Source organism: Lynx canadensis, chromosome D4 (genome assembly GCF_007474595.2).
Source record: "Lynx canadensis isolate LIC74 chromosome D4, mLynCan4.pri.v2, whole genome shotgun sequence".
Taxonomy (NCBI): Eukaryota; Metazoa; Chordata; class Mammalia; order Carnivora; family Felidae; genus Lynx; species Lynx canadensis.
Window position 1 is genome coordinate 56,703,770 of NC_044315.2, and position 27,021 is coordinate 56,730,790.

At 48.1% G+C, this 27,021-nt stretch overlaps 3 protein-coding genes and 1 long non-coding RNA gene across 9 annotated transcripts in view; 1 reads left to right on the plus strand and 3 right to left on the minus strand.

Annotated features, from left to right (window-relative positions):
- LOC115498980 (valosin containing protein) overlaps positions 1–3,431 on the minus strand; it is a 15,286-nt gene extending 11,855 nt beyond the window's left edge. Inside the window, exon 1 of one of the 2 annotated variants that reach the window (XM_032595674.1) lies at positions 3,142–3,431. Coding sequence is in view for 1 of the 2 variants with exons in the window: in XM_030292647.2 (XP_030148507.1) it covers positions 3,142–3,158 (17 nt within the window). In the remaining variant the exon portion in view is untranslated. The remainder of the gene's footprint in view (positions 1–3,141) is intronic. The other variant, XM_030292647.2, reaches the window with a different exon arrangement.
- LOC115498982 lies at positions 1,586–25,591 on the plus strand. Its single transcript, XR_003964043.1, has 3 exons — positions 1,586–1,674; positions 23,785–23,796; positions 25,580–25,591. It is a non-coding gene; the product is annotated as an uncharacterized LOC115498982 (long non-coding RNA).
- FANCG (FA complementation group G) lies at positions 4,700–11,056 on the minus strand. Of its 2 annotated transcripts, none has more exons than XM_030292649.1 (14): positions 10,026–10,904; positions 9,730–9,820; positions 9,209–9,340; positions 8,774–8,976; positions 8,181–8,316; positions 7,887–8,017; positions 7,642–7,788; positions 7,366–7,517; positions 6,913–6,979; positions 6,362–6,651; positions 6,164–6,210; positions 5,815–5,970; positions 5,240–5,363; positions 4,700–5,086 (listed from the first exon to the last, which is right to left on the minus strand). In XM_030292649.1, the coding sequence occupies exons 1-14, from the start codon at positions 10,224–10,226 to the stop codon at positions 4,978–4,980; spliced, it is 1,986 nt and encodes a 661-aa protein (XP_030148509.1). In that variant the 5' UTR covers positions 10,227–10,904; the 3' UTR covers positions 4,700–4,977. The 2 variants fall into 2 exon arrangements, 1 of the variants encoding a protein (XP_030148509.1); XR_003964040.1 differs by having other exon boundaries at positions 4,995–5,086; positions 5,240–5,331; positions 10,026–11,056.
- PIGO (phosphatidylinositol glycan anchor biosynthesis class O) lies at positions 16,147–23,678 on the minus strand. 4 transcript variants are annotated; one of them, XM_030292644.1, is made up of 11 exons: positions 23,443–23,677; positions 22,367–22,906; positions 21,597–21,740; positions 21,287–21,410; positions 20,808–20,967; positions 20,422–20,601; positions 18,633–20,160; positions 17,802–18,008; positions 17,370–17,584; positions 16,686–16,756; positions 16,147–16,534 (listed from the first exon to the last, which is right to left on the minus strand). In XM_030292644.1, exons 2-11 carry the CDS (start codon positions 22,902–22,904, stop codon positions 16,405–16,407), a joined length of 3,297 nt encoding a protein of 1,098 aa, XP_030148504.1. In that variant the 5' UTR covers positions 22,905–22,906; positions 23,443–23,677; the 3' UTR covers positions 16,147–16,404. The 4 variants fall into 4 exon arrangements, with proteins under 4 accessions (XP_030148504.1, XP_030148505.1, XP_030148503.1 ...); XM_030292645.1 differs by having other exon boundaries at positions 23,655–23,673; XM_030292643.1 differs by having other exon boundaries at positions 22,367–23,677.
- Positions 25,592–27,021: the final 1,430 nt, after the last annotated feature.

Consider the following 27,021-nt stretch of genomic DNA (forward strand, 5'->3'; position numbering starts at 1 on the left):
TTTGGGCAAGTTACTCAACCTCTCTGGATGTTGATGTCCTCACATGTAAAGAGCAAATACTGTAGTACCTATCTTAGAGAATTACTGTCTTAAGTGAGATAATGAATGCAAAATGTTCAATACAATGCCTGGTACATGGTTTTAATGGTCACAATGATTAGCGCTGCAGAACAAAGCATAAGCTCTTTCTTTGCTAACCTTCTTGGAGAATGAAGTGAGCAAGACAACTTCCTGTAGGGCTCAGGAAGGCCCCAAGTCCCACCAAGCAAGCCTGGGGACAATGAAGCACAATCATTAGCACTACCATCTTTACTGGCCAAACCTGCTGAACACTAGTGCGTTCTGTGTACCACAGAAATGTCAAGCATAAAGACCATGATATTTGGGAAAAACAAAACGAAACTAAACTAATGGATCTGGAACCTTCAAAAAGAGGCTCACTCTCAAAAGGAGCTTTACAAAGCTCTTCAAAGACACACAATTCCACAATGTTGGTTCAAAAAATCAAAACCAAGAAATGCCGAGACAAGGAGCAAATCCAAATCCCTCACCCAAACTAAGGTTGCCCAAGTCTAAACTCAGTTTAAACCATCTAAATAGTTTCTATCATTTCCTTGAAGATCATTCATCTGACACCAACTTCTTACCTAGCTCACCTCCAGCCATCACTAACTAGACTCAGTGGGCTCTCCATTTGAAGAGCTACCTCCTTTTACTGAGGCTCAGGAAAATCTGAACATTAACCAATATAGGGAGGCCAGACAATGGAGAAAGTGAAGAAATAAAATGGAATCTCTTCCATGAATCATTCCTTCACTCAACAAATTAGCAAGTATACATTTGAGGCCCGGCACTGTCCTATGATCTAAAGATATATCAATCAACAAAACAGTATTCCTGTTTATACTGGATATACATTCACAATGCAAGAAAAAAAAAAAAAAAGATGCCTATGCTCCAGAATAACAGCTAAGGGCTTATGGGGCTTTTACATCTTTGGGTCCTGACACACCCAAAAGAAATACAAATCCCATTCATGAAACAAAGCTGTAGGCTTTCTGCTGATCCTCTCACATAGGCTGCATATTTAATCATTGCCTTAAAACTAGTTTCCAAGAGGGGAGCCTGGGTGGCTCAGTTGATTAAGTGGCAGACTTTGGCCCAAGTCATGATCTCACTGTTCGTGAATTCCAGCCCCGTGTCGGGCTCTGTGCTGACAGCTCAGAGCCTGCTTCAGATTCTGTGTCTCCTTCTCTCTCTGCCCCTTTTCTGCTCACATTCTGTATCTCTCTGTCTCAAAAATAAACGTTAAAAACAAAACTAGTTCCCAAGAGTGGAGTTTCCTCAGCTTAAACTTGCCTCCCCAACATAAAAGTGTAGCACTCTGGGCATAATGCTGCAGAGCAGGCAGACTCTTCCAGTGCTTATCAACACCCTAGAGAACAAGCATGATCAATGTGGCAGCTGAAGGCAATTAAAACCCATCAATTTTCCCTCTCTCCTACCCATCAAAATGTCTTCCAAGGACTGGCCACCCTCCTGTTTGATCTATAAGACTGGGGCTAGAGAAAAATAAAGTGCCAAATGCCTCTAATCAGCAGTTACCCCAAAGCTGCATTCTAGGAAAACTGCCTATCTGCCTACCATTTCTAACTCTAGCGATGGAGATGGGTAGTATGCTCTTCCTTTAAGGTAAATTTACTTCCACATCTATCTACTGAGATCAAAGGATGTAACTTTTAAAAGAGATCTTCAGCCTGATCTTGAGCCAACAGCAGTCCTGGAGGTTCTTTGAGGACATCCCCCATTGTCTCCTGCATGAGTCAGGCCCTTTCCAGAACTCCAGTGGGCCACAGGGGACTTGGAGGGAGTTCAGGTAAGAGTCATTAAGATGACCTAGAGGTTAGAAACCATCTATGATGCCAGGTTCCAAGAATTTTGAATTTTTATTTTTAGTCTTGAAAACAAATGACTGAATACCCTAAGAAAATCAGTACCAGTAAGTAGCAGTCCTTTTAAAAAATAATACTTCATCTCCATTTAGAAACTTGGGAAAAAAGGAGCACACCTCAAAAAACTAAATTTTCTTCAAGTCAGGAAAGTGATTTGCATAGAAGAGTTTCCACAGGATGGCTCTTTTTTTTCTTCAGTATCTAAAGCTCTTGATTCTAAATTTAACGGGCAGAGATGGTCGGGTTTTATCTGATGCTTTCCTGAGGGGTGGAGAGCCCAAGGTTTCTAAACACAGCCGTTTGGTGAAAGGAGCCGTGTGTGTTCAAAGAGCTAGTTTAACTCTAGCCTTCACACCACAAAGGCTGAAATCGAGGAAGGCCCACAAATTACCAACTGAGATTCTAACTTTTGCAAAAGCCCAAAACAGTAGAGAAAAGAAAAGTTCTTTCCCCGGCACCCGTTTCATAACATCAAGAAAAACTGACTAAAGCTTTCTCATGTGAATAGTAACAAGCCTAGTATGAAAGCCAGAAAAAAAAAAAACGCAGGGCCTGCCCTCTCCCGAACATCCCTTCACTACTCAGGTCGAGAGGATGTGAAACCAAGGGCCAGGCCGACCCTGCTCCAAAAGGGCGGCGGTGAGCTTCCCTGAGCTCTCCAAGCCTTCCCAGCTCCGGCCTCCGCCTCGGTCTCCAGCCTTCTAAGGCCTTCACGTGGCCCAAAGTCCACGCCCACCGGGCCCAGTTAGGGCGTCAGGCCCATGGGGCCTGCCTGGTCTCTCCGGGGACCAAAGGCCTTCAGCATACGGTAGACCTGATCGCAGGTGGGCTCCCCAAGGCCCCGGGGCTCCGCGCCGGCAATGTGGGTCCGCAGACCTCACAAGAACCGGACAGCGGTTCCCAGGGAGCCAATCAGGCCGGCCGGGCCTGCATGACACAGCACGATCTGGCCCAGGCCCCGACCCAGGCCCAACACAAGCCCGGCCTAGGGGGCGCGCGGCTGCGCTGCCAGGCCCAGCCCGGACCGCTGCCCCTCATTCGCCTCCTTCCTCTCCTTCCCTCTCTCCTTCCTTCCCAGTCTCCACCTCTTAGACGCGCCCACGGCCAGGCCTGGCTGGGCCTACCCAGCGCGGCGAGTCCCCAGGTGCGCGCACCCGCAGCGGGCGGGCGGGCGCGCGCACACACTCACTCAGCTCCAGAGGCCATGGCGCGCGCCTCTCCCGGTCGGCGGCTGTGGCGGCCCGAGGGTAACGGCTACGAAGGGTGGCAGGCGACCGACTGGGCCGGGGCTCGGCTCTCCCGGGCGGGGATCGAGCAGCGGCGACAAACCCGCAGGCGGCCTCCTTTTCGCTTCCTCCTAGTGGCACCGGGGCGGTGGGCGGACGGTATACACTGGCTCTGATTCCGCGAGGGGGCAGCGGTAGCGACGACTCAAACGACGGCTGCAGACGCTGCGCTGAGACTGAGCCGAGAAGAGCCGAATCATCGGAAGGAGAGGTGCTCTCACCTCAGCCAATCAGCGCCTGCCCCGGGGACTCCCGCCCGCCCCTACGCGCCTCTCCCCAGCAACCCACGGACCAGAGCCAATCAGGAAATTTGCCTGCGGCCTGGCTCCCGCCTCAGGGATGCAACACGCCTAGTAACGCCACGTCAATTGGCCGCTGCGGTACGCTTCCTCGACGGATTGGAACTCGCGACCAATCAACGAAAAGGACGGAGCCAGATCGACTGGAGAAAGAAGAGCCTTTAATCCCTGGGAGGCGGACTCTCCTACTTGGCTCCAGTTCATTGGCTCCTGATTTTATCCTGCTGAAGAACCTGGCACAATGGATTGAACCCTTGCATTAGTCTAGTCCTGTTGCAGTGATAATCTACACAGGAAGAAGAATCCCATCTTCTTCCTAAATCTAAGGATCCACCCTAACCCCCCGCCTTACTCCTTCAAAATGCTGGTTCCAGCCACCCCTACTCTGAACCGTCTGAATAGCACCTCAGCTCTTAATCCACTCCACTGTATTGTCTTGGCACCCTCTGGTAACCCTAGTCCTATAGGCTTTACAGTTCCTCAACCGCAGAACACACAGTAGATTCAATAGAACCCAAAGCAGCAAGAAAATTGCATTTTGAGACTTGAAGTTCTTGGGTTCCAAATGCAGGCTAGACCTGACTAAATTCGATAAGCAGCTTTGGGGAAAAAAGGAGGGGTGTGTGCACCTGGCTGGATCAATTGGTAGAACACGGGACTCTTGATCTCCAAGTGGTGAGTTTGAGCCCCACTTTGGGTGTGGAGCCTACTTTAAAAAAATAATAAAATAATCAGCTTTGGTAGCATGATGATTTAATTAATCCTCCACCCCATAGCCACACAGACATGGTTGACTTAGTCAAATCCCAAATTTCTAGAATTTGGGATTGGAGTGAGGAGTCACTCAGACTCAGAGGTATGCTTGTCCCTCCCCTCTAAGACTCAAATACCTGCCCTTGTCCCGAGAGGCCTACCCAGACCACCTTCCAGACCCAGCTCCACTCATTCTGTCACCTTGCACAGATCCTGGGCTTTGGGACTCTGTGGCTTTTAGGCAACAGAAAGAACCAAAGCCACTGCAAGGATTCCTGTAGCGCTTTCTTCCACCAAGAACTCAACCTCATAAGGTAGACGATGTTGGGAGAGGGTATCTTAGACAACCAGCACTCAATTGAATCAGATAGCTCTGAGCCTTCCCACTCAAGTAGATGTAGCAGGCAAACAAGAGACAAATATGAGATTTTACTCAACACAAGAAAAGGAGAAACAGGAAAAAAGGCATCATAAGCAAAGTCATTGCCTTTTTGGTGGCAAGGAGGGTTTCTTCTGGAACCAGAATGGCAGTAACTAGGCCAAATTTGGCGAGACTACTACCAACCTCTTCAGTGCCAGATTTATATAGGAATGATTAGTTTCACCCATATTCCCCAAAATTGGTAAAGCAGAAAGCCCTCCCCATGGAGAAATGGGCCGCAGTTCAGGCTTTTAAAAACATGGCAGCTACAGGTCACAAGGTTCCAGCAGAGATGTCTGAAACTCCTCAAGAAGGGTTTCACGGTCAGGGGAACGAATCCAACTCAAATAGGTTTCTAGGTACAGGGGGAGAGACCTGGAGAGCAAAAAGAGTGATGTCTAAGGGTAAAGGATAGGCAGAAAATTGGACAGCCATTCCCTCCCTTTCATTGACCACCACCCTCCATAGACTCAAGTACTCCAGAATGCCAAATGCCCTTGGCCCCAAGTCCACAGGCCTCAGCCTCACCATGCAGCATTCTCCTGTGGCAACTTAGCTTGGGCCTCCAGGCTCCACCAGAGAGCAATGGCCTCATCCCTCCGATCCATCCTCCTCAGAGTCTGAAGCAGGTGAAAGGAAGCATCTCGATTACCTACAGCCCCACCCCAGAGTAGGGAGTCTTAGAATTTGACACAGCCTTAAGCATCATTTTATAAAAGAAACTGAAGTCTAGAGCAAGAAAGTATCTTGTCTACATTCACACATGGAACCAAGAGTAGTTCATTCCCAACCATTCCTATCCCTGGGTACAGCTGCCCAGGACAAAGGGCTCAGCTGACCCTGCTTCCCCCTAACATATGCCCAGCACGGTTCTGGTCTTTGTGTCTGAGAACACTGGGAAGACTGAGAAACTCCTGAGAGGCCTCCATATACACTTGCATGTGTTCTCAAACCTGGTATATCCCTAGGTATATACAGTACAACCTCATTCATCCCCTTCTATCTGGGAATATCACTCTTCCACTAATCCCGAAGTACCTCCCCCATGGGCCTCTCTGTCCTTGTGCATCTGGGCATAACTGATGTCATGCAAATATACATACCTGGGCACATCTGCACACTGAGGAGGAAGTCCTGTAGGGCTTTAGTATTTTGGTCACTGGCCACCCATTGCAGTCCACGACTAATCAGGGCGGCTACCCGAAGCTGTTGCAGTGCCACATCTGACATACACCCCTGCTCACAGCTGGAAGCAGGACCTGGGGACCATCCCCAAAGTCAAAAGAGTGTCCCTGCTACACAGTCACCAAAACCCCAAGAACTCCTCTTTCTCTTCTTGTATCTGCAGTTCCTTTCTTTTAAGCCTCATAGTAGGCTAGGACGCATGGAGAGGCAACACATTCACCACCCCCACTTCCAAGAGGGAAGAGGAAAACCGAGAGTCTAGATCACCTTGTTCTTTGTCCTTAGGTGTGGCTTGGAAGAGCAGCTCAAGGCACCTGAAGTGGGACAAAGAACAGGGATGAAGAGGAGTCGACCTCAATAACTCTGGGATGAGTAGGTAAGTATGGAGCTTACCAACTCAGGTCCCAATCAGCAAATTATCCCTCCACACTTCCCCTAGGATCCTGGTTGGCTTCCTGGGCTCACCGGCTAAATTCACTAATTGCTTCTTTTTGGGCCCCCAGCTGCACCCAGGCTCGACCCTGAAGCAGGTAGGTGGCAGAGACCCAGGATAGACAGTGTGGTGATTCCTTGGTTCCTTTTCTGGCATCTTCCCACAGCTGGGGCATCTTGGGAAGCAGAGACGACATGCGGCTGAGCAGCTCCTCACATACGGTCAAGGCATCCTGTGCTCGGCCTGCCTGGATCAGTGCTGCTGCTGCCTCCAAGAACACCTCAGGCATGCAGGGCCCTGGACGGGATGGGGGTGGGGAGAACTGGGGTGGAAGGAGGATGCAGTGTCTTGAAGAGACATTGGCCACCATCCCCAACCTCTTCACCAGGCTCTGGTACCACATGGAGACCACCCATTGCTTGCTACCCTGGACCACTTATTCTAAGAACCTTCCTAGTTTGGCCTTGCAGCTTGGACAGACAGAACAGCGGAAGAAAAAAGAGAAAACAGTAGTCCTGCTCTACTCCAAAGTTAGACTCCAACCCTCCCACCCTATTGTAGAGAACCTTGAAGACATACCCACCTTTGGCTCAGAGTCATCCAGCAACAGAGCCAGCAGGTCCAAGTAATGCTCTGCAGCGTCCTCTGCCCTAAGAAGTCATAGCCCATGAAATTCATATTAGGCCATTAGCAGGGCCCTCCAAAGGCTCATAGCTAACAAAGGGATGCTCAAGGGCCCTGGGGAGTAGGAAAAGTGGGGTCTTGGAACCCCAATCCTAGCTCACTATGGATCTACCCTCCTTACAGAATGGATCTGGGAGGAGATTTCAGAGTTTTCAAGATATAGGAGTTAGTGTCTGGGTGAAGGGTCCTAAGTTCAGGTCCATCAGCAAGGCAGGAGACTGAAGAGTGGGAACCTATGTCCTACCACTGACTTGTCCGTACTGTCCATACGAAAGAACAGAAGCAGAGTCACATCCCAGGGAAGGTATCAGAAATGGGAAGAACTCAGATGATCAAGGCAGTGGAACCTCACCTTCCTATCTGTAGGCATCGGCTTGCTAGCAGGTACTTGGCCTGGCTCTGTGTGCCACAGTGAAGGGGTGAGGCTGGGTTAGGTTGGGGAAGTAGTAACTCTACTTCAATAAGAAGCTGGGGGGCTTCAGGACTGTGAGTGACACTCAAGGCCTAAAAGGAACACAAAGAAAAAGTATATCTATAATCTTTGGGAGCCATATTTCCTTCTATTTACAACTTGATTATTCTCCCTAATACAAGCACCTCAGCCATCCCCATATCTTCAGTTCCTTACGTCAACCAACAGCTCCAGACTCTCCAGCTCTGCTGCTGTGTTCCCCAGTTGCTGATATAGCCTGGAAGCCTCCAGAAGCGGAGGACCCCAGGGTGATCCCCCTTTCAGGGCTGCAACCAAGTACAGCAGAGCTCTTTGTGGATTGCCCTAGAGGGGTGAGAGAACACAAGCCTTAGCTACCTCACAAAGCAGAAAGCTATTCATAACACCCATGGTTTCCCAACCCACCCTAAGACTGTCTGTACCATTTTACGAAGACAGGTCCCCAGGACTGTGTACACCTGGACCAACACAGGCCGTGGACACAGACCTGAGGCTGCTTCTTGCAGGCTGCTCAATGCCTTGGGCAGGCTTCCTGTGATCAATTCCTGGAGGCCTGAGGGCAATCAGGGTGTAAACTTAAAGAAGCCTACGGGGCAAGGGGCATGACAGGGAACAAGAGCACAGAGCTAAATGGGACATGACAAGGAAGGTATGAGCCAAAGGACTCCTCAAGACAGGGAGTGGGGAGGAAGGGATGAGTCAGATTGCTAGCTGACCTTGGCGATAGGCAGAAGCTGTAAGAAGGACATCCCTTAAGCCCCGGGCATCCTGCAAGGTCAATGGAGCATCTGACTCCTCAGCTGGGGGGCTCCAAGTTTTCAGAAGGTGCAGCAGATCCTCAGAGGCCTCACTCTGAGGAAAGGAGGATGATCAGAAGCTCCAAGCCTATAACCACCTCTTCTCCTATCTCAGTCTATCCTGGCTGGACCTTGAAATCAAGGGTCCTCCTGATTCCTATTCCCTCAACTCTAAGAGAGAGACAGCAAGGATAAAGGGAGGAAGAAAAACTTGGGGCACAGATGATCTGGTCTAGTGCACCTTCTCATTCAGTATAAGCCCATGAGGACACTTCAGCAAGATCATAAAAGCCCTAACCCTATCCAAGATCATTAAGCTATTTTAAAAACCACTCAAGAGAATCCCCCCAATGAGAGACCAAGCAAAACAAGGTCACCAAGAGTCCCGGAGAGAACCCGGGTCTTCTGACCACCAACCCAGCAGAACTTCCCAGCACAAAATGATGCTACTGCAGCTGAGAGGGGTGAAAGAAGGGAAGAGGCCCTTAGATACAGGTTACTTCTCACATTACCTGGTTACCATTCAAGGTCTGCAGCAGCAAGTTCAGGTCCCCAAGACAGTCAGTACTTAGCCACAGGGCAGCCTGCAGGCCAGCCAGGTGGTGAAGGGCAGGGAGTAGCTCCAGCAGAACAGAGGAATAATGGAGAACAGAGTCCCACAGCCCCCTGAGCCCACATTCCAGTCTGGGCCCAAGCTGCTCCTGGGTCTCCAGCACTGTAGAAGATACACACATACAGCTGAGGTTGGGACTTCATCTCTGGTTTCCTTTTTCTGCAGGAGCCCAAAGGTCACAAAGGTGCTCCTGGGCTAAGGAGCACCTGGTGGATAAGAAAAGGGCATCTCTCTCCCTGGCGGTAACAGATTTTATTGCTCCTCTCATCCCCTTTGCAAGGACTTAAACCCAAACAGGCTGGCAGGGATATGGAAAGCAATCTCTAGCCCTCACCTCTCTCCAGGCTCTGTTGGATATCCTGTGCTTGGTCTTCAGTGAAACCCTGGGCCAGGCTTGCCTTCATGGTAATGAAATTGCAGGTAACAGTCAATTCCAAGGGGAGAACAGGAACAGCTGCAGGGAGACCTGAAGCAAACACAGGCTGATCTCACTGACTACTTTCCCAGGAAAGATTTTCCAGATAAGATCCAAACCCAAAGATCACATCACCCCAACCAAAATGGCCTCAATAAAGAATCACCCTTTGTACAGAGTTTGGAAAGGGCAGAAAGTTCTTCAGATTGGACCATCCTGGAGACCATTTCTTCAAATGCTGGGGAGTGAGGGGAAGTGAGGGAGGGGGCATGGCAGGGCTCAGAGATTCACCTGTACCAAAGAGAATTCCATTTCAGTCTTGTCTGTGCCTTAAACAGGATTCCCTGCCCCCTGAGTAATTTTCTCAATCCCAGAAATGCAGAACTGGTCTCTGGCTGTGGAGAAGGATAACTGACCGTCCTGAGGAGGATCCTGCTTACCCTGCAGGCTATGCAGGAGTCCCCTGAATCCTTCCAGCACATCTTGGGCCAGCTGCTGTCCTCTCAGAAACTGACGCGAGTCCTGAGCCACCTACGAAATGTGGAATGGGGTATCACTGAGGATCAATCCTTATTTCTCCCGTTGCAACAATGGCAAAGGATGTCTTTCTCCAGTCATTTCTGGCTCCTGGGGGAAGGTCAAACTCAATACCTCCCGTCAGCTGGGGTAAATCCACGGGAAACCCTCCTTCTGATAATTTGGGGCTGCAAAGCAAGGGTCCCAGCAACCACGTTACCTTGGCCTGTCGAACTAGCTGGTCATTCTTTTCCCTCCACAGGTCTAGGCAGCTGGCGTGTAGTCCTGAGGAGCCCAGAGGGGTCTGGTGCGACAAGGTTGCAGAGGCTGGGCCCAGACCCCTGGAGGGTGCTGCTGAAAGGTAAGCCCGGCCTCGCCGAGGTCCCCACCCGAGCGGGGAAGGGTCCGTGCGCTTCTGCATCCCCCCGTGACTCCCTTGCTCCCCTTAGGGCCCCAGGAGGGGCGGCTCACCCCCTACGCGAAAAATGGAAACGGAAAAACTCTCTCCCGGACGCTGTGCCGGCTCCCACCCCCGCCTCTTCCACCTTGTCTCTGGTTGGCCAGGCCGTCAAAATCTCGGCTGCGGTTGGTCGTCTTCAAGGGTTAGTCCCCGCGGGAAACTCGAAGAAGAAACGAGTCAGGGCCCAAACCAAGAGGGAGGCTAAGGCGGGTCAGAGGATGGGAGTGTGTCTGAGTGGAGAGGTAGTATTTCTTAAGGTTCAGCTTGCTAGTCTCTCAGGAAGGCCAAAACCCTGAGAAATCGATCTCGGTACCAAAACCCGTGGCTCAGCCTTTCCCTCGCAGCCAAACTCCTAGGTCGGTCTGGCTTGGCGCCGCCCCGCACAAGGGAGGCCCGAGCAGTGCATGCTGGGAAGCGTAGTACGGCCGAAAGCAGCCACAAAAATCCCACCCATGGCGCAAAGTTATTTCCAAAAGCAACTGAAAGGAGACCAAGGCTTTTGGTTAACAACCCTTCCTTTCTTTGCTCACCACAGAGCACTAACACGCTACCACATTCTGCTCAACCTCGTGCAGTCTGACTGCTGGCCATGGAAGCTCTAGGCTTGAGCAGGACACACTGCTCAAAGGTACCTCTGAATCTTTCAACAAATGGACCCAGGAGACTTGGATATCCATATATAAAAACAAAACTGTGACCCTTACCAGAGATAAAATCAACTCAATATGGATAAGTTGAACTTTATTAACATTAAAAACTCTGAGGGCAAAACAAAAACAAACAGCTCTGGGGCGCCTGGGTGTCTCAGTGGTTAAACATCAGACCCTTAGTTTCAGCTCAGGTCATGATCTCAGGTTGGTGAAGTGGAGCCCTGGGTAGGGCTCTGAGCTACTGGTGCAGAGCCTGCTTTGGATTCCCTCTCTCTCTGCCCCTCCCAGCCCACGCACCTCTTTCTCAAAAGAAATAAACTTAAAAACAAAAACAAAACTTGTGCTACAAAAAGGCACCATCGAGAAAATTCAAAGAAAAATCATAAAGTGGAGAAATTATTTGCAGAGCATACACGTAACAGATCTCTATCCACAATACATAACTCTCAAAGCTCAAAAATAAAAATAATTTAAACCATTTTAAGACAGAAAAATATGAATAGACATTTTACAAAAAAAAAATACATGAATAGCTAAGCAGCACGTAAAAAGATGATCAACATCATTAGCTATCAAGGAAATGCAAATTAAAATCCTGAGACACCATTATACACGTACACTCATAGTTACAATAATAAAACACAGGGGCACTCAGGTCATGATCTCACGGTTCGTGGGTTCGAGTCCTGCATCTGGCTCTGTGCTGACAGCTCAGAGCCTGGAGCTGGCTTCGGATTCTGTGTGTCTCTCTCTGCCCTTCTCCTGCTCACACTCTATCTCTCTCAAAAATAAAATAAACTATTACCAAAAAAAAAAATAAAACAAAACAAAAAAAACAAAAACAGAGAATACCAAAAGTGCCTGGCTGGCAGAGTCAGTACAGCATGCAACTCTTGATCTCAAGGTCTTAGTTCCAGCCCCACATTGGGTGTGGAACCTACTTAAAAAACAAAACAAAACAAAACAAAACAAAACACCACCACCAAAACAAAACAAAACAGATAATACCAAATGTTGGTGAGGATGTGGAGAAACTAAAACCTTCATACTTAGTGGGAATATAAAACATTATAGATACCTTAGAAAACAGTTTGGCAATTTCTAAAAAAGTAAATCATACAGCAATTCCACTCCAAGGAATCCTCTCAAGAAAGAAAAACAAGGGCTCCTGGCTGGCTCAGTCAGTTAAGCATCTGACTTTGGCTCAGGTCATGATCTCACTGTTTGTGAGTTCGAGTCCTGCATCTGGTAAGCTTGAGCCCCACTTCGGGTTAGCCCAATTTCTTTCTCTCTCTCTCCCTCCCTCCCTCCCTCCCTCCCTTCCTCCCTCTCTCTCTCTCTCTCTCTCTCTCTCTCTGCCCCTTGCTCACTTGCGCCCTCTATCTCTCAAAAAAAAAACAACAACAACAACTTATGTCTACACCAAGACTGGTAAGCAAATACTCAAAGCAGCTACAAAAATATTCATAATAGCTAAATAAAACTAAAAACAATCGAAATGTCCATTGGCTGATCATAGCCATACAATGGAATATGACTGAGCAATAAAAAGGGGCAAAAACTGATACATGCATCAACATGGATGAACCTCAAAAATATTCTAAGTCAAAGAAACCAGACCAAAAGACCACATATTTGATGATTCCATTTGTATGAAATGTCCATAAAAGGCAAATTTAGAAAAACTAAAACATATCAGTGGCCTAGGGTGAATTTGGGAATTCATTGTAAACAAAGTATAGGGACTTTGTGAGAGTGGTAAAAATTTCTATAACTGAATCGTGGCACTAGATAAGATTTTCTACATTTGAAGCCAAAAAGCACAAGCAACAAAAGAAAAATAGGATGAATTGGACTTCATCGAAATTTAAAAAGTTTGTGCCTCAAAGAACGCTATCAAGAAAATGAAATGCCTGGGGTGGCTGCCTCACTTGGTAGAGCATATAACTCTTGATCTCAGGGTCATGAGTTCAATCCCCACCTTGGGTGTGGTGCCTGCTTTAAAAAAAAAAAAAAGACATGGGGCGCCTGGGTGGCTCAGTCGGTTGGGTGGCCGACTTCGGCTCAGGTCATGATCTCGCGGTCCGTGAGTTCGAGCCCCGCGTCGGGCTCTGTGCTGATAGCTCAGAGCCTGGAGCCTGTTTCAGATTCTGTGTCTCCCTCTCGCTGACCCTCCCCTGTTCATGCTCTGTCTCTCTCTGTCTCAAAAATAAATAAAACGTTAAAAAAAATTAAAAAAAAAAGACAATCCACAGAAGGATAAATATTTGCAGATCATATATCTTACAAGGGATTTCTATCTAGAATATATAAACAACGTTATAACTCAAAAGTAAAAATAAGACCCAATTAATAAACAGAGAAAGGTCCTGAATGGACAGTTCTCCAATAAGCATAAGAAAAATGCTCGGGGCGCCTGGGTGGCGCAGTCGGTTAAGCGTCCGACTTCAGCCAGGTCACGATCTCGCGGTCCGTGGGTTCGAGCCCCGCGTCAGGCTCTGGGCTGGAGCCTGTTTCCGATTCTGTGTCTCCCTCTCTCTCTGCCCTTCCCCCGTTCATGCTCTGTCTCTGTCCCAAAAATAAATAAACATTGAAAAAAAAATTAAAAAAAAAAAAGAAAAATACTCAATATCACTAGTGATCAAGGACATGCAAACCAAAAACACAATTTTTCCGTTTCACACCTGATAGGATGGTTAAATAAAAAATAGTTAATAGTAAGTAAAGGCATGAATGTGAAGAAATTGATACCCTCATACACACTAGTAATGGGAATATTAAATGGTGCAGTGGCCTTGGAAAACAAACTGGCAGTTCTTCAAAACGTTAAACACGGATTTACAATAGGACCTAGCAATTCCACAATATACCACTAGGTATAAGTGAAAAAGAAATGAAAACATATGTCCAAACAAAACTTGTATATGGATGGTCATAGCAGCATTATTCATAATAACCAAAAGGTGCAAAGAACCCAAATGTCCATCAATGGATGAATGAATAAACAAAATTGATATATCCATACAATGGAACATTATTTGGCCGTAAGAAAGAAATGAAATACTCATATGTACTGCGACGTGGATGAACCTTGAAAACATTAGACTGAGTAAAAGCCAGAAAAGGCCACATATTATAACATTCCATTTATATGAAATGTCCAAAATAGGCGAATATAGTCAGAAGGCAGATTAGTGGTTGCCTCAGGTTAGGGATGGATGTAGGGAGGTTTGGAGGGTAATAGGAAAGAGTATGGATTTTCTTTTTGGGGTGATGAAAACATTCTAAAATTAACTATGATGATGGTTGCAGAATTCTGTGAATATACAATTATTGAATTGTGCACTATTTTTTTTTTTTTTTTGAGAGAGAGAGAGAGGGTGCGTGGTGGAAAGGCAGAGGGAGAGAGAGAGAGAATGAATCTTAGGCAAACTCCATGCCCGGCGCTGAGCCCAACACTGGGCTCGATCTCACAACTGTGAGATCATGACCTGAGCCGAAATTGAGTCAGATGCTTAACTGACCGAGCCATCCAGGCACCCAAAATTGTGCACTTTAAATGGCTGGATTTTATGGTAAATTGTACCTCAATAAAGCTCTCTAAAACAAAACAAAACAAAACAAAAAAGTTGGGCACCTGGGTGGTTCAGTTAGTTGAGCATCCAACTCTCAATTTTGGCTCAGGTCATGATCCCAGGGTGATGGGATAGAGCCCTGCAAAGAGCTCAGAGCTGAACATGGATCCTGCTTAATATTCTCTCTCCCTCTCCCTCTGCCCCTCCCCAGTTCACACACACTCTCTCTCAGAACAAAACAAAACAACACAACAAACAATAAGTTAGTGTGTAATGGGGTCTTTGATGTCAAGTAAGAAGCAGAAATGAGATTTTTTTTTTTTTTTTTTTGAGAGAGAGAGAGAGAGAGCACAAGCAGGGGAGAAGGGCAGAGGGGGAAGAGAATATTAAGCAGGGGTGCTCATGGGGCTCAATACCACAACCCTGGGATCATGACCTGAGCAGAAATCAAGAGTCAGATGCTCAACTAAGCCACTCAGGTGCCCCAAGAATTTTTAACAGATCTTTCTCTAAAAGGATCTTGTAGTTAGATCAGAAGAGGAAATAGCCAATGGTACTAAGAACAGATTTTCCTTAGGCTCCAGGGAAGGAGGCTCTCTGCAAAAAAGGAACGGGATTGGGGGGAACCTAAGACAAGATGAGGGACTAGGCTCTGAAATCCTTCCCATGGGTGCTAGGGATGGGAAAGGGTCTTTTCTTCTCACAGAGGCATTGTCTGCTTATTAAATGATGCTTGGGAATAGTGTCCCCCAGATTAAGGAAAGGGAAGGGATCTTTTTCTAATTCATCTTACAGTTTTAGCTGGGGCCTAACTTCTCTTATATTATTAAATCTATTCCTGCCAGGGTTACCAATGTCCTATCCTCTAACTGCCTGAAACAGTATGAACTTATCTTTGTTTGATCTCTGTAGCATTAGAGACTATTAGCCACAATAACTCTAACTCTTCCTTTAGCTGCCACAGTGGTGAATGCCTTTACTTCACCATCACTTGTCCTGGGCATTATCAAACATCAAATCCCAGTCCTGACCCTTCTCCTCAGGGTCTTCCCCTCCCCCTCCTTTGATGGACATTTCCATGAGAATTTGCCACCAGTACTTCAATCTTACATAGTAGTGAGGTGGACGAAGAACATAAGAGATGCATTAAATTTATATAGTTTTGGCTCCAAGTCAGGAATAATCAATGGGACAAGATGGAATGCTATGTAAGATGGGCAATTAGGTCTGATAAATGGCAGCAAAGGTTGGAAAACTAGGGTGGCCTCCTGGCCTCCACAGAAGCAAAGGGCAAAGGGTGTTCTAGCGCGAAAGAACACAACAGAGGAGGGAATGCAACACTGTTTGGGGCTTTAGACAGTGGGTTTGTGTACTCCATGTTGCCTGTGCTTGTCTTTTCAGCCATCTCTGCTATTAGCAGAAGAATTTAATAAAACATGTTACATGGAAAAAAAAAAAGCCGGTGGGATAACAGGAGTGATTTGGGAAGAAGTAGAAGTGAATTCAGACAACTCCAACCACTTCCCAAAAGTTTTCAGGTGTAGCCAGGTCTGCACAAGATGGCTGATGCCATCTGTGCCTCATAGGAGGGGAGAGTGACCCTCTTCCTAGTCCCTGTAGGACAGTGGGGACTCCCCCACCTCTCAGACACACATATTTACATTATTATTTTATTCTACTTTGGAGACCACCCTCCAGTCCCTTAGATGCATTCAAAGCAGCAGTTAGGGACCATGCCCCACTATGATTTTGAATTATAAAATAACGAAGTCCCAGATGTCAGTAGCTCCTGGCTGCATGGTGGTAAGAAGTGTGGCTAAGCCTCTCTTGCAGATGATCCAGCACCTGTATAGGCCAGGCGAGATTGTTCTTCAGCTCTCCCTGTGGCCACAAAGCCAGCACTTGCAGCCTAGGCTACCTCTGTTGGGCCAGAACTAGCTGCCTGAACCAGGAGCTCACAGCACCATCCACTCGCATCACCAAAGCTATGCCCAGGAAAAGTCCCACGCTGCTCACAATGAAGCCCACAGCCTCAAAAATGAACCTGCAAAGAAATGTGGAGAATTCTCAGGGGACACTGAAAGTAGATCTGGAGGCCTTTTCCCTGATGAGACAAAACCTGCCGCCCTGATGTTCATTCTTTCATCCAAGCTTACCCACCCCAATGCCAATACTTCTCAAGCAAATCCACTCACTTGGGAGCAAACACCTTCCAGACCATGAGATGCCTGCGGAGGATGGAGGCTGCCAAGGCACAGGCCAGAATCTAAGAAAGGATACGAAAGGTCAAGTTATTTGAGAAGGGGAGAAGAAGCAGGTCAAAGGGAGAAGTGCTATAGGCCCCTGTGAAGAATGGGAGGAGTAGGAAACTAGTGCATGTCAGTGAAAAAAAAAACCCTAGATGAGGAGTTGGGAGACATAATTCTTTTCCTGGCCTCACCATGACTCACTGTGTGACCTTGAGCAAGCACTATCCATCTGTGCTTATACTCAGGCTCTGCCTTCCAGGGTGGAGGAAAATGTCAGAGTCACACCTTCTGCCTCTGAAGGGAAAGAAGATCCGTGACCATAGCCTGAGAAAGAATCCTGGCCATCACCTCAGTTTTTCCAGTCTGTCCACTAATGGAGGAATCCCCAAATGCAACCAGCAGGATCCAGATCTAGCTTGTAGAGAGGAAACAATCCATGACTAGGATTAAGGAGACTCAGGTCTAAGTCTCAATATAACCACTTGAGGCCACTGGCCTTGGGCAACCATTTTTCTTAACTGTACTTCAGTCAAGGCTGTCTCCTAGGGTTTTGGTAAAGTATGAAAAAAAGAATGTGATGTACACACATGAGAAAAGGTCACTAACCCTGTGATCTCTCCCTGTACCTACCTGAATACCAAGGACAAAGAGGTACTTGAGGCCCAGCTGCAGCAGTGCTGCATTGAAGTGATGAGGCGCATTCCGGAGCCGCATCTCCATCAGTGGCTCCTCCTCCTCCTCAGGCCTGACTCTGGATTCAGCTTCACTCCCTAGGGGCTGCCACCTCTTCCGAGGTCCTTGACTCTCACATAGGAAGGGCCAGAGCAGAAGCAATGGGCAACCTACTGCCTCAGAGGAAGGCAGGACTAGAATCAATGGAGGACCCAGGGACCAGGCCACCCTGGCCCCCAACCACCCTAGTTGACTGAGGCTCCAATTACCATTGGCCAAGGGGTGCCAAAGATCCAACAAAATCACATCTCCCCACTCAAATCCAGGACTTTCTTTTCTTTCCACAAATTCAGAGTAAACAAGGGAAGCAAGAGAGGAATGAGGAGTTACCTGCAAAGAGGAGATGGGAGGCAAAGGTGTTGGCTCCCACCAGCAGAGCAGGCAGCCAGGTGGAGGAACCATGACCCTCTGGGAATCCCACGAAGGCTGCATGCCAATGAATGGCTGGAAAGACAGGCTGGTGGCCCGTGGAGTAGAATGTCTGTGTGGCCATGAGGGCCCAGGCAGAAACTGCCTGCCATGGCACAGTAAAAGGACCTGGGGGAAGAGATATACCTTTTCACAGTCACATCCCATTCTCTAATCCATAGCCTACTGCCTCAGGATCATATACTCCTACTACTTCAGTGCTATACACACACACACACACACACACACACACACACACACACACACACACACACTTTCACATGCCAATCATCCAACCTCTTTACATTCAACACTCTGTTATTCTAATTCCCTCTGTGGCACTAAGTCCCCGTTACTCTAAATCTGAACATCTCAACTATGATCTGTCTCTCTCTCATATATGCACAGCTCACTGTTGACATCACATGCTCATAATTCACCACTCCCATCACTGGAAAATCAGGAAATGCACTCATGAAGGTGCAGCATTTCAATAAGAAATGAGTCTTGGAAAAAAAAAAAAAAAAAGAAATGAGTCTTGGAGTACTCCTGTCTCTCTCCTCCATGAACCTTGCTGGCCTTGAGAGCCAGTGGGAGGGATCAATTAGCTTGGCTACAGCAGATAACAGGACATCTGGAGAACCCTCCCAACCGTGTGAAGAATCTGAGGAGCAACACCTCCCTGAAAACAAGAGGGGCCGAAGTCACATCACTACTGTCCTTGGATGAACCAGGGCTGAGAAATGTATTTACCAGGGGTGGTGATGGATATCCCAGCAGCAAGCAGATGCAGGAGAAGGAAGCTCTGCAGAAACAGAAGCAGGAACACAAGGCTAATGCGTTCTGCATGCAAAAGCAGAAGTGGGAAGGCCAAAAGGGTGAGAGCTGTGACCATAGCAGCTGAGTAGACACTCCCCAACTGATAAGCTGCCACAGTCAAGGGGCCCTGGGATTTGGTCCTCTCTAGACGGCCCCGGAACTCCTCCTGCATATGTCGGTAGATTTGAGGAACCACATAATCCAGGTCAGCGCGAGAAGTTGGGGGGCCTGAGAAGGGAGTGAGGACAGTCCTGGTCCTTGGAGCACCTGTTGTAGCCTTCACTAGCACTGTCACAGGCCTCCAGAGCAGCAGCATGAGCCCTGAAGCGGCCAATCCTGCCACAGCCCTGGGCAGCACAACTGATGCTCCAGCAACCAGGGCCCGGAGACGTGGGGGTGCTTCATCTGCTCCTGATGCCAATGCCCAGTAAGCGGCAGTGCCTAGTACCATTAAGGGCAGCCCCCAGCGCACAAAGAGCACAGAGGGCTCAGGGCTCTTGAGATTACTATAGCGGCGAAGCCACAGGCGCACAGCAACTAACAGGGCTACCAAAGCCCCCACACAAGCTCCATACCACAAATTCTTGGCTCGACCACCCACCATGGATGCCAAGGGACTCAGCCAGGGAGAGGAATGGCAAGCAGGTGTCTCTTCAGGGCACCGATGAAAAAGTCCAGCTAGCCTTATACATAAAAGCAACCCAACTCCAAGTCCCAGGGCATGTGTGCCATTGTGCCGTGGTGGGCCTGTTGAGGCCGAAAGGCAAAAGCGGGGTATTGTGAGAAGCTTAGGTGGCAGCAGCTTGCCCTCCCAGTGAAGTTGGGCAACCAGGAGCAAGATGAATGAGCCCAAAAGGAAGGGGGTGGCCCTGGCCTCAGCTACAACAAAACTGTCAGAGAAGAAAGCAGCAAAACGAATGAGCAGGAATAACAGAACAGGCCCAGGGATGGGCAGTAGGGCTGCTGGGGGCCTCTTGGACCCCCAGCCAGCCCACGCTTTCCACAAAAAAGGCAGGAGTGAGCCCACTGCAGCCATGGCCCCTAGGACCACTGGATCCGGCTTCAGTCCGGTAGCTGTCAGGAGTCCAGCACACACTATGGCACCAGCCAGACCATAGACCATGGGTGTTAGGAGGAGGGGGCAGAAGTAGAAGCCTGGGTATGTTACCCACTGGGATACCAGCAAGCAAAGAAAACAGGCAGCAGCCATGAGAGCAGCACCCCCTGCCATGCGAACCAAAGAGAAACGAGCCCAAGACTCAATGCACATGGCCCGAACTCCCCGCAGGAACTGCTGCAGCTCAGTAATCACAGTCTGTAGTGCTGCCTCAGCCCCCTGGGGGCTTTGCAGAAGCCGCTGGTAGTCAGCAGAGGCCTTGGAGAAGAGGTTCTGCAGTCGATGAAGCTCCTTAATTTGAAGGTCCTGAGCAGCAGCTGAGTAGGTGTGAAGAAATCGGGATACCTGGCAAAAATGGTCAGAGGCCAAGGGAACACATCAAAGACATAAACCGGGACAGAGGCAAGGGTTAGTGTTATCAAAGCAAGTATCTGGAAAACAGGGACCCAAACTCTGTCCAAGACAGGGGGGAAGTGAGGGATAATGGAAGGAGGACATGGCTATGGACAGTGGGATTAAAAATGAACAAAGGACAATGAAGTGATCATTATGCTTCTCCCATGCCCACCTTAGCTCTATCACCTGGAAACCCAACCCATCACCTACCTGCTGGGCATTGAGATGAAGAGCTGAGGCTTGGGCCAGAGCAGAGGAGTGAGGCTGGGGGTCTTCAACCACTGAGAACAGCTCAACCATTACCTCCCCGATGTTCCCAAATGGAATGGGCAGGCCCAGCAGCAGGGCCAGCGTAGGTACAAGGTTGATTTGAGGAACTATCTCCGGCTCCTAAAGGAAAAGGAGAGGGGCCAATGGGTTCACCACAAAGCTGAGATCGGGATTTGGAATGGAAGACAGGGACCTAGGTAGGAAATGAATGGGGAATGCCCAGGGTAAAGAATTTGGGGATCTAAAGTGGAGGGATCCACAAGAATGCTGTGATCTTGATGAGGTTGAATACCAGGAGACCCGACAAAGCACACCCCAGACCTCACCTGTGGTAGGGCACTGGGAAAGAGGGCTGTGGGACTGTACAGAAAAAGTGCAGCTGAGATCTCCAGCTCACTATCCCCTCCGTGGTCCCCAGTCATGGTCATTCCATGGTCCCCAATTACCACCAGCAGTGTGTCATTCTCCAGACGCTCCACAAGTCCCCTGAAGGCCAAGAAATATGTCAGGGGGTAGGAATGGATGAAGATTTTCCTTGGAGACCCATTTACCCCCAGCCATAACTTCCAACAGGAGGGCTTAGACATTTGGCAAAGAGATACCTCTTCATTCACAACCCTACTGCCCAAAGCCACATGCTGAGTCACTCAAGATGAATGAGGCTCCTAGCTTCAAAAGAAAGGCCTAGAAAAGACAGAATTCAGCAAGGAAAGAGGCTCCAAGATAAAGACTTTTTCTCTTGGGCCAATATATCCTGAGATTCTCAGACACAAACCCACTCCCCCAGCCAATAACCCACACTCACTGGATCACCTGGTCCATTTGGCTAAGTTTCTTGGCCATTTCAGGGTGGTGAGGGCCATGCTTGTGGCCACAGTGATCCACACCCAGGAAGTGAGCAATCAGCATATCCCATTCACTACTGTCCACTGTGAAAGGAAAAACACTGAGCACAGGGGACTAAGGCCACTCCTCAACCCCAGCCAGCTTTTGACAATCTATCAAGGGACGTGAGCCCAGGCCACTGCACCCATGGGAGGGTCAGAATTTGTGACCTGAAGCAACCCTCCCCAGCTCCTAATCTTAGTCAGACCTGCCTCTGGCCCAATGCTCACTGGTTGGGTAGAGGTGTTCCAGGATGCCATTGTCCACTGTGTGCAGGTCTCTCACATTGAAAGATGGGAAGAAGAAAGCTTGAGAGAAAACTCCAGGAAAAAGATCTTTCCAGGTATCATCTCCCATGAAGACCACACGCCTTCCTGCAGGGACATGAGAGTGGGTCACAGCCTGAGCAGGAGTCAAGGCAGGGGTAAAAAGAAGAGGGGGACCTTTAAAGACTCGTCAGAAATCTCAACCATGCACTCGAAGGGACAGCAATTTCATCCAACAACTCTTTATCTTTCAAGGCCTAAGATTTTCTGCCAAGAAGCTTTCCCTGTTAACCATACTTTCCCCAATAACAAGACTTTTCACTTCTTGTTTCTACAAAAGGCTCTGCTAATTCCCAATTCTTGGCTATCTTTGCTGATCTGTCTTTCCTGGGTATATGTTACATTTTCCAAGTCAGTGAGTGGACAGGGCATGGACTGACTCTCTGCTTTCTCACTTGTGAGAATAACCAGATTCACATCTTCTCCTCATCTCTCCACTGCCCCTTACTGAGAGCTCCCCCTAAATAAAAGCAACATTCCATGCAGACTAGAAACTCCAGAAGGACAAAGCCCAGACCCTACTTGCTGCATGCAGGGCTCTGGTCTCTTTCTCTTCCCCTGTCCTCCCACAGCATAGTCTAGCAAGCAGCTGGACACCCAAAGTTCTGGCTCTCTGACTTCTAAAGACGAAATCTGCTAAGGTACTCTTGGACTCCAAAGAGGCCCAAACTAACCTGCACTGGCAAGCTGCTTAATGAGATTGTCTTCCACTATGGCATAGCTGGCAAAGTTACTGCCAGCATCAATAAAGGTAGGCAGTGAGCCAGTGGTGAGGGCCTTGAGGCGCTGCATGGTGGTGGTGGGGGGATCAGCCTTAGACTGGTAGAGCCTGGCATGGTGGGGCTGAATCTCCAGGATCCTCTGCAAATAGTCCAGTTTACCCAGGAAGGGCAGAGAGACAGGAGGTTCCCCAGGCCCATGTGAGCGCTGGGGCTGGGCAAAGTCAAATCGCAGAGCATCTATTAGCACCAACACAACCCGAGAGAATCGAGAAGCCATCCAGCAGGCCCCGGGTTTCCCTTGGCTTCCCCATGGCAGGGACCCAGGGCCTGGGGGCTCTTGGCAGCTGCTATGGTTGGTGAGCTCCAAACGGGTGAGCAGGAAACCACTGGTGAAGAGGGCAATGCCAGCGTAGAAGAGGAAGCCGACCCAGGCCAGGAAGAGCAGCACTGAGATCTTCTGCATCCTGCTGGTAGCGGGCAGGGAGTTCATCACTGTGGGGTAAAGAACCAATGGATTTTCTGGTCCCTCAATACAAAGCCAAGCTAGAATCACTTCCTCTTGGAAGCCTTCCAGAAGATAAACAGCCCCATAGCCAACCCAATGCAATGTTCCTCTCCACCAGTTACACCGGTGTTTCTGAAGGTGAGGTCCGCAGATTATGGGCATCAAACTGGAGCAGCCGTTTAAAATGCTGATTTCCAGGCCCCACCCCAGATCTACTGAATCGGGATCTTTCGGGGTGGAGCATAGGGATTTGCACATGTACTCCAGGAGATTCTAATGATGAAAAGCACAGTCCACGAGGGAAACTTATTTCAAGTGGTACACCGCTCTCTGACAGCTCATTTCTCCGCCTCTCTCCTTGCCAATCTCAACACCCCTGGGGTGCCCAGGGCTCGCAGCGTAAGGGAACCTGGGCCGGAATGACGGCGCCGCCTGGTGGAGACCAAGAGGACCAAGGGGAGGAGTCACGCTCCGCTTCTGGAAGGCCAGGATCGCCAGGAGACCAACCAGAGTCACGACCTACCCCGCGCAGCAAAGCAGAGTCGCGGGGTCTACGGCCGGTGGGCCTCGCCGGGACCCACACGTCCGGACAGCTCTGCCTCCTCTGGTGGCTACCTGGCCATCTCCTGGGCACCCTGGCTCCGGTACTTAGCCGGCTGCGAGCTGCGGGGGGTGGTTTGATTCGGGAAAAGGGATTGAGGAGTAGAGAGTAGGTTCTCGGAGACCCTGGCTCACCTTGAAAGGCGCCCGGAAGCGCAGAGGCAACGCCTGCGCACTGGTGGTACCATAGACAGACGCGGGCCGACAGAGTGGCCCACAGGGGCCCCATCGCCATCTGCTGGCGCCTCCAAGGAGGTTCCTCAAGGAGCGCAGGTCTGTAGTTTAGGGGAATTAGGGGCAAGGAACAAAGCTACAACTCAGTGAACCACTGGTCATTCTTGGTTAAGGTTAAGAGCTGGCCTTTTGGAATCAAATTTAGCTTGAATCCTAGCTCTGCCACTCACTGGCATTATTGGGCATTACCTCATCTGTAAAATAGGGATAAATAATATTTATTTTCTACTTTCTTAGCTGACACCAACTGATAGGTTTTATTATTCCTCCTCTTCATGTCTTTCACTGGACCTTCCAACTCAATAATTCAAAAGATAATCCAATTTAAAAATGAGCAAAGGTAGGGGCATCTGGCTGGCTCAGTTGGCAGAACATGCAACTCTTCATCTTGGGGTCATGAGTTCAAGCCCCACGTTGGGCATAGAGCCTACTTTAAAAAAATAAAAATAAAAAATAAGGGGTGCCTGGGTGGCTCAGTCAGTTGAGCATCTGACTCTTGGTTTTGGCTGGGGTCCTGGTCTACTGGTTCATGGGATCTAGTCCTGCATTGGGCTCTGTGCTGGCAGCACAGAGCCTGCTTGGGATTCTCTCTCTGCCCCTCCCCTATTCTCTCCCCCCCCCCCACAAATAAATGAATAAACATTTTAAAAAGTAAAGTAAATAAGTAAATAAAAATAAAATTTTAAAATGGGAAAAGGATAGGGGTGCCTGGGTGGCTCAGTTGGTTAAGTGTCCAACTCTTGATCTCAGCTTAGTTCTCAATCTCAGGGTTCTGAGTTCAAACTCTGTGTTGGGCTCCACATGTATCCTACTTAAAAAAAATGGGCAAAGGATCTGAATAGACATTTCTCCAAAGAAAATACACAATGACCACTTAGCACAGAAAAAGATGCCCAACATCACTAGCCATCAGGGAAATACTAGAGATACCACTTCAAACCCCACTAGGATGGCTATAATAGAAAAGACAAATAACAAGAATTGGGTGTGGAGAAATTTGAACACTGCCCTTGGGATTGTAAAATGGTGCTTTGGAAAACAGTCTGGCAATTCTTCAAAAGGTTAAACATAGAGTTACCATATGCCCCAGCAATTCCACTTGTAGATGTATACCAAAGAGAAAAGAAACACATGTGTTCACACAAAAACTTGCATATGACAGCTCATAGCGACAAAACAACCCAAATGGCCTTCACTGATGAAAAGATAAACAAAATATGGTATATGTGCACAATTGAATATTGTTCAGCCATAAAAAGGAATGAAGTACTGCTACATGCTATTACATGGATGAACCTTAAAAATATTATGTTGAGTGAAAGAAGACAATCACAAAATAGCATTTTATATTACTCCATTTACATGAATATGTAAAGCTAAAGGGACAGGAAGTTCGTGGGTTCCTAGGGCTAGGGAGGAGAGAGGAATGACTGCTAATGGGTATAGGGTTTTGGTGGTCGGAAAGAAATGGAGGAGACATGATGAAAATGTTCTAAAATTGTGATGGTTGCACAACTCTAAATATACTACAAATGATTGAATTTACACTTTAAATGGGTTAATTGTAGTGTATGTGAATTACATCTCAGTAGATGTACTACTGTAAACAAAACAAAAACCCTCTGCACTGGTTTCACATTTCATAGTAAAGCCCAAGTTCTTGTAGTAGTCCTACATAGCGGCAATAGAAATCTATACACCAGCTCCCTCTCTGATGCATCATGCTGCCACCTCTTTGCTTCCTTAACTCTGTTCCATCCATTGTACCTCCTTTGCTCTTCCAGTTATAAGGCAGGCAAGCTCTGCCTCAAAGCCACTACATTTAGGATCTCCAGTCAGCTCTATTCCCAGGTGGCCAAATGGGCCTTCCCCTCCCCTCCGTATCTAAGCTCAAATATAACATCCAGAGGCTTCCTGGAACCCTCTAATGTTACAGATTACAGCCACTTCACCAAATTCCTCACATTCCTTCCTTTCTTTAATTTCTTTCATAGCACAACTCACCAGCATGTGAAATACTAAACATCTTATTAATGGTTTGTCTCTTCCAAATAGGACTTAAACTCATTGAGGGGCACCTGGCTGGCTCAGTCGGTACAGCATGTGATTCTTGATCTCACAATTGCAAGTTCAAGCCCCATGTTAGGTGTAGAAATTACTTAAAAATAAAATCTTTAAAAATAAATTTTAAAATCTTAAAGGAAAAAATTTAAGCTCATTGAGAACAGGGAATTGTTTCTCATTACTATATCCTTAGTGCCTGGCATGTATTTGAGGTTCAACAGTCATCAAATGATACACAAATTCATTACTATATCCTTAGTGCCTGGCATGTATTTGAGGTTCAACAGTCATCAAATGATACACAAATTCTAATTCAGACATATGTTGAAAAATGTCATCGCTCCACCTCCATCCCAATGGCTCCTTACTTCAGTTCAGGCCTCATCACCCTCCAGGATTGAGGCTGCCTTCTTACTGTCCTTCAGCCTCTCACCTCTCCTTCAAATACCCTGTCCACATTGCAACAGGACAGCTTTATCTAAAACACTAATATGACTACCTAAATCTTCCTAAGTCTTCATGGGAGGGCAGAAAAAACCCTTCATGGACCCCTCCCTATCCTAAAGCTAAAGTCCAAACTCTTCAGTACTCTATCTCCCTATGACTGGCTCTTGCCATACAGTCACACCCCTAACATCCCACCCACCCTTCAGTCTCAGCAAACATCTCTGAATGTTCCAACTTCTCTGGAACCATGAGCCTTTGCAGATTCTAGTACCAAACCCTAGACTGGTAAATGTGTTAATTTTTCTAGCCTGAGCTCAGTGGCAGGGTTGGCAACCTTGCTGCCCACAAGCTGGCATGCTCCTCCCTGCAGGATCCCTCAACCAGAATTTTCTTCCATCTTAGCACTCAGCACTTTGTATCTCTGTGTCTTCCCTGCCAACCTGATATTCTGTGAAAGCAGGAACCACTAGGTCTAAACTGCTTGTCTAGCACTGAGCTTGACACATGGTAGACATCATGTTTTTGAATGAATGAGTGTTCACAGTCCCTGAGAAACCTTTAAACACTGAGCAGTACTATCCGCCAGAATAGCTTTCTTTCCCATAAAAAATCCCCCCAGGGGTGCCCGACTGGGTCAGTCGGTAAAGCAGGCTACTTCTGATCTTGCGGTTCTGAGTTCAAGTCCCACATTAGGTGTAGAGCTTACTTTAAAAAAAAAAAAATTCCCCACAGGGGCACCCAGGTGGCTCAGTCGGTT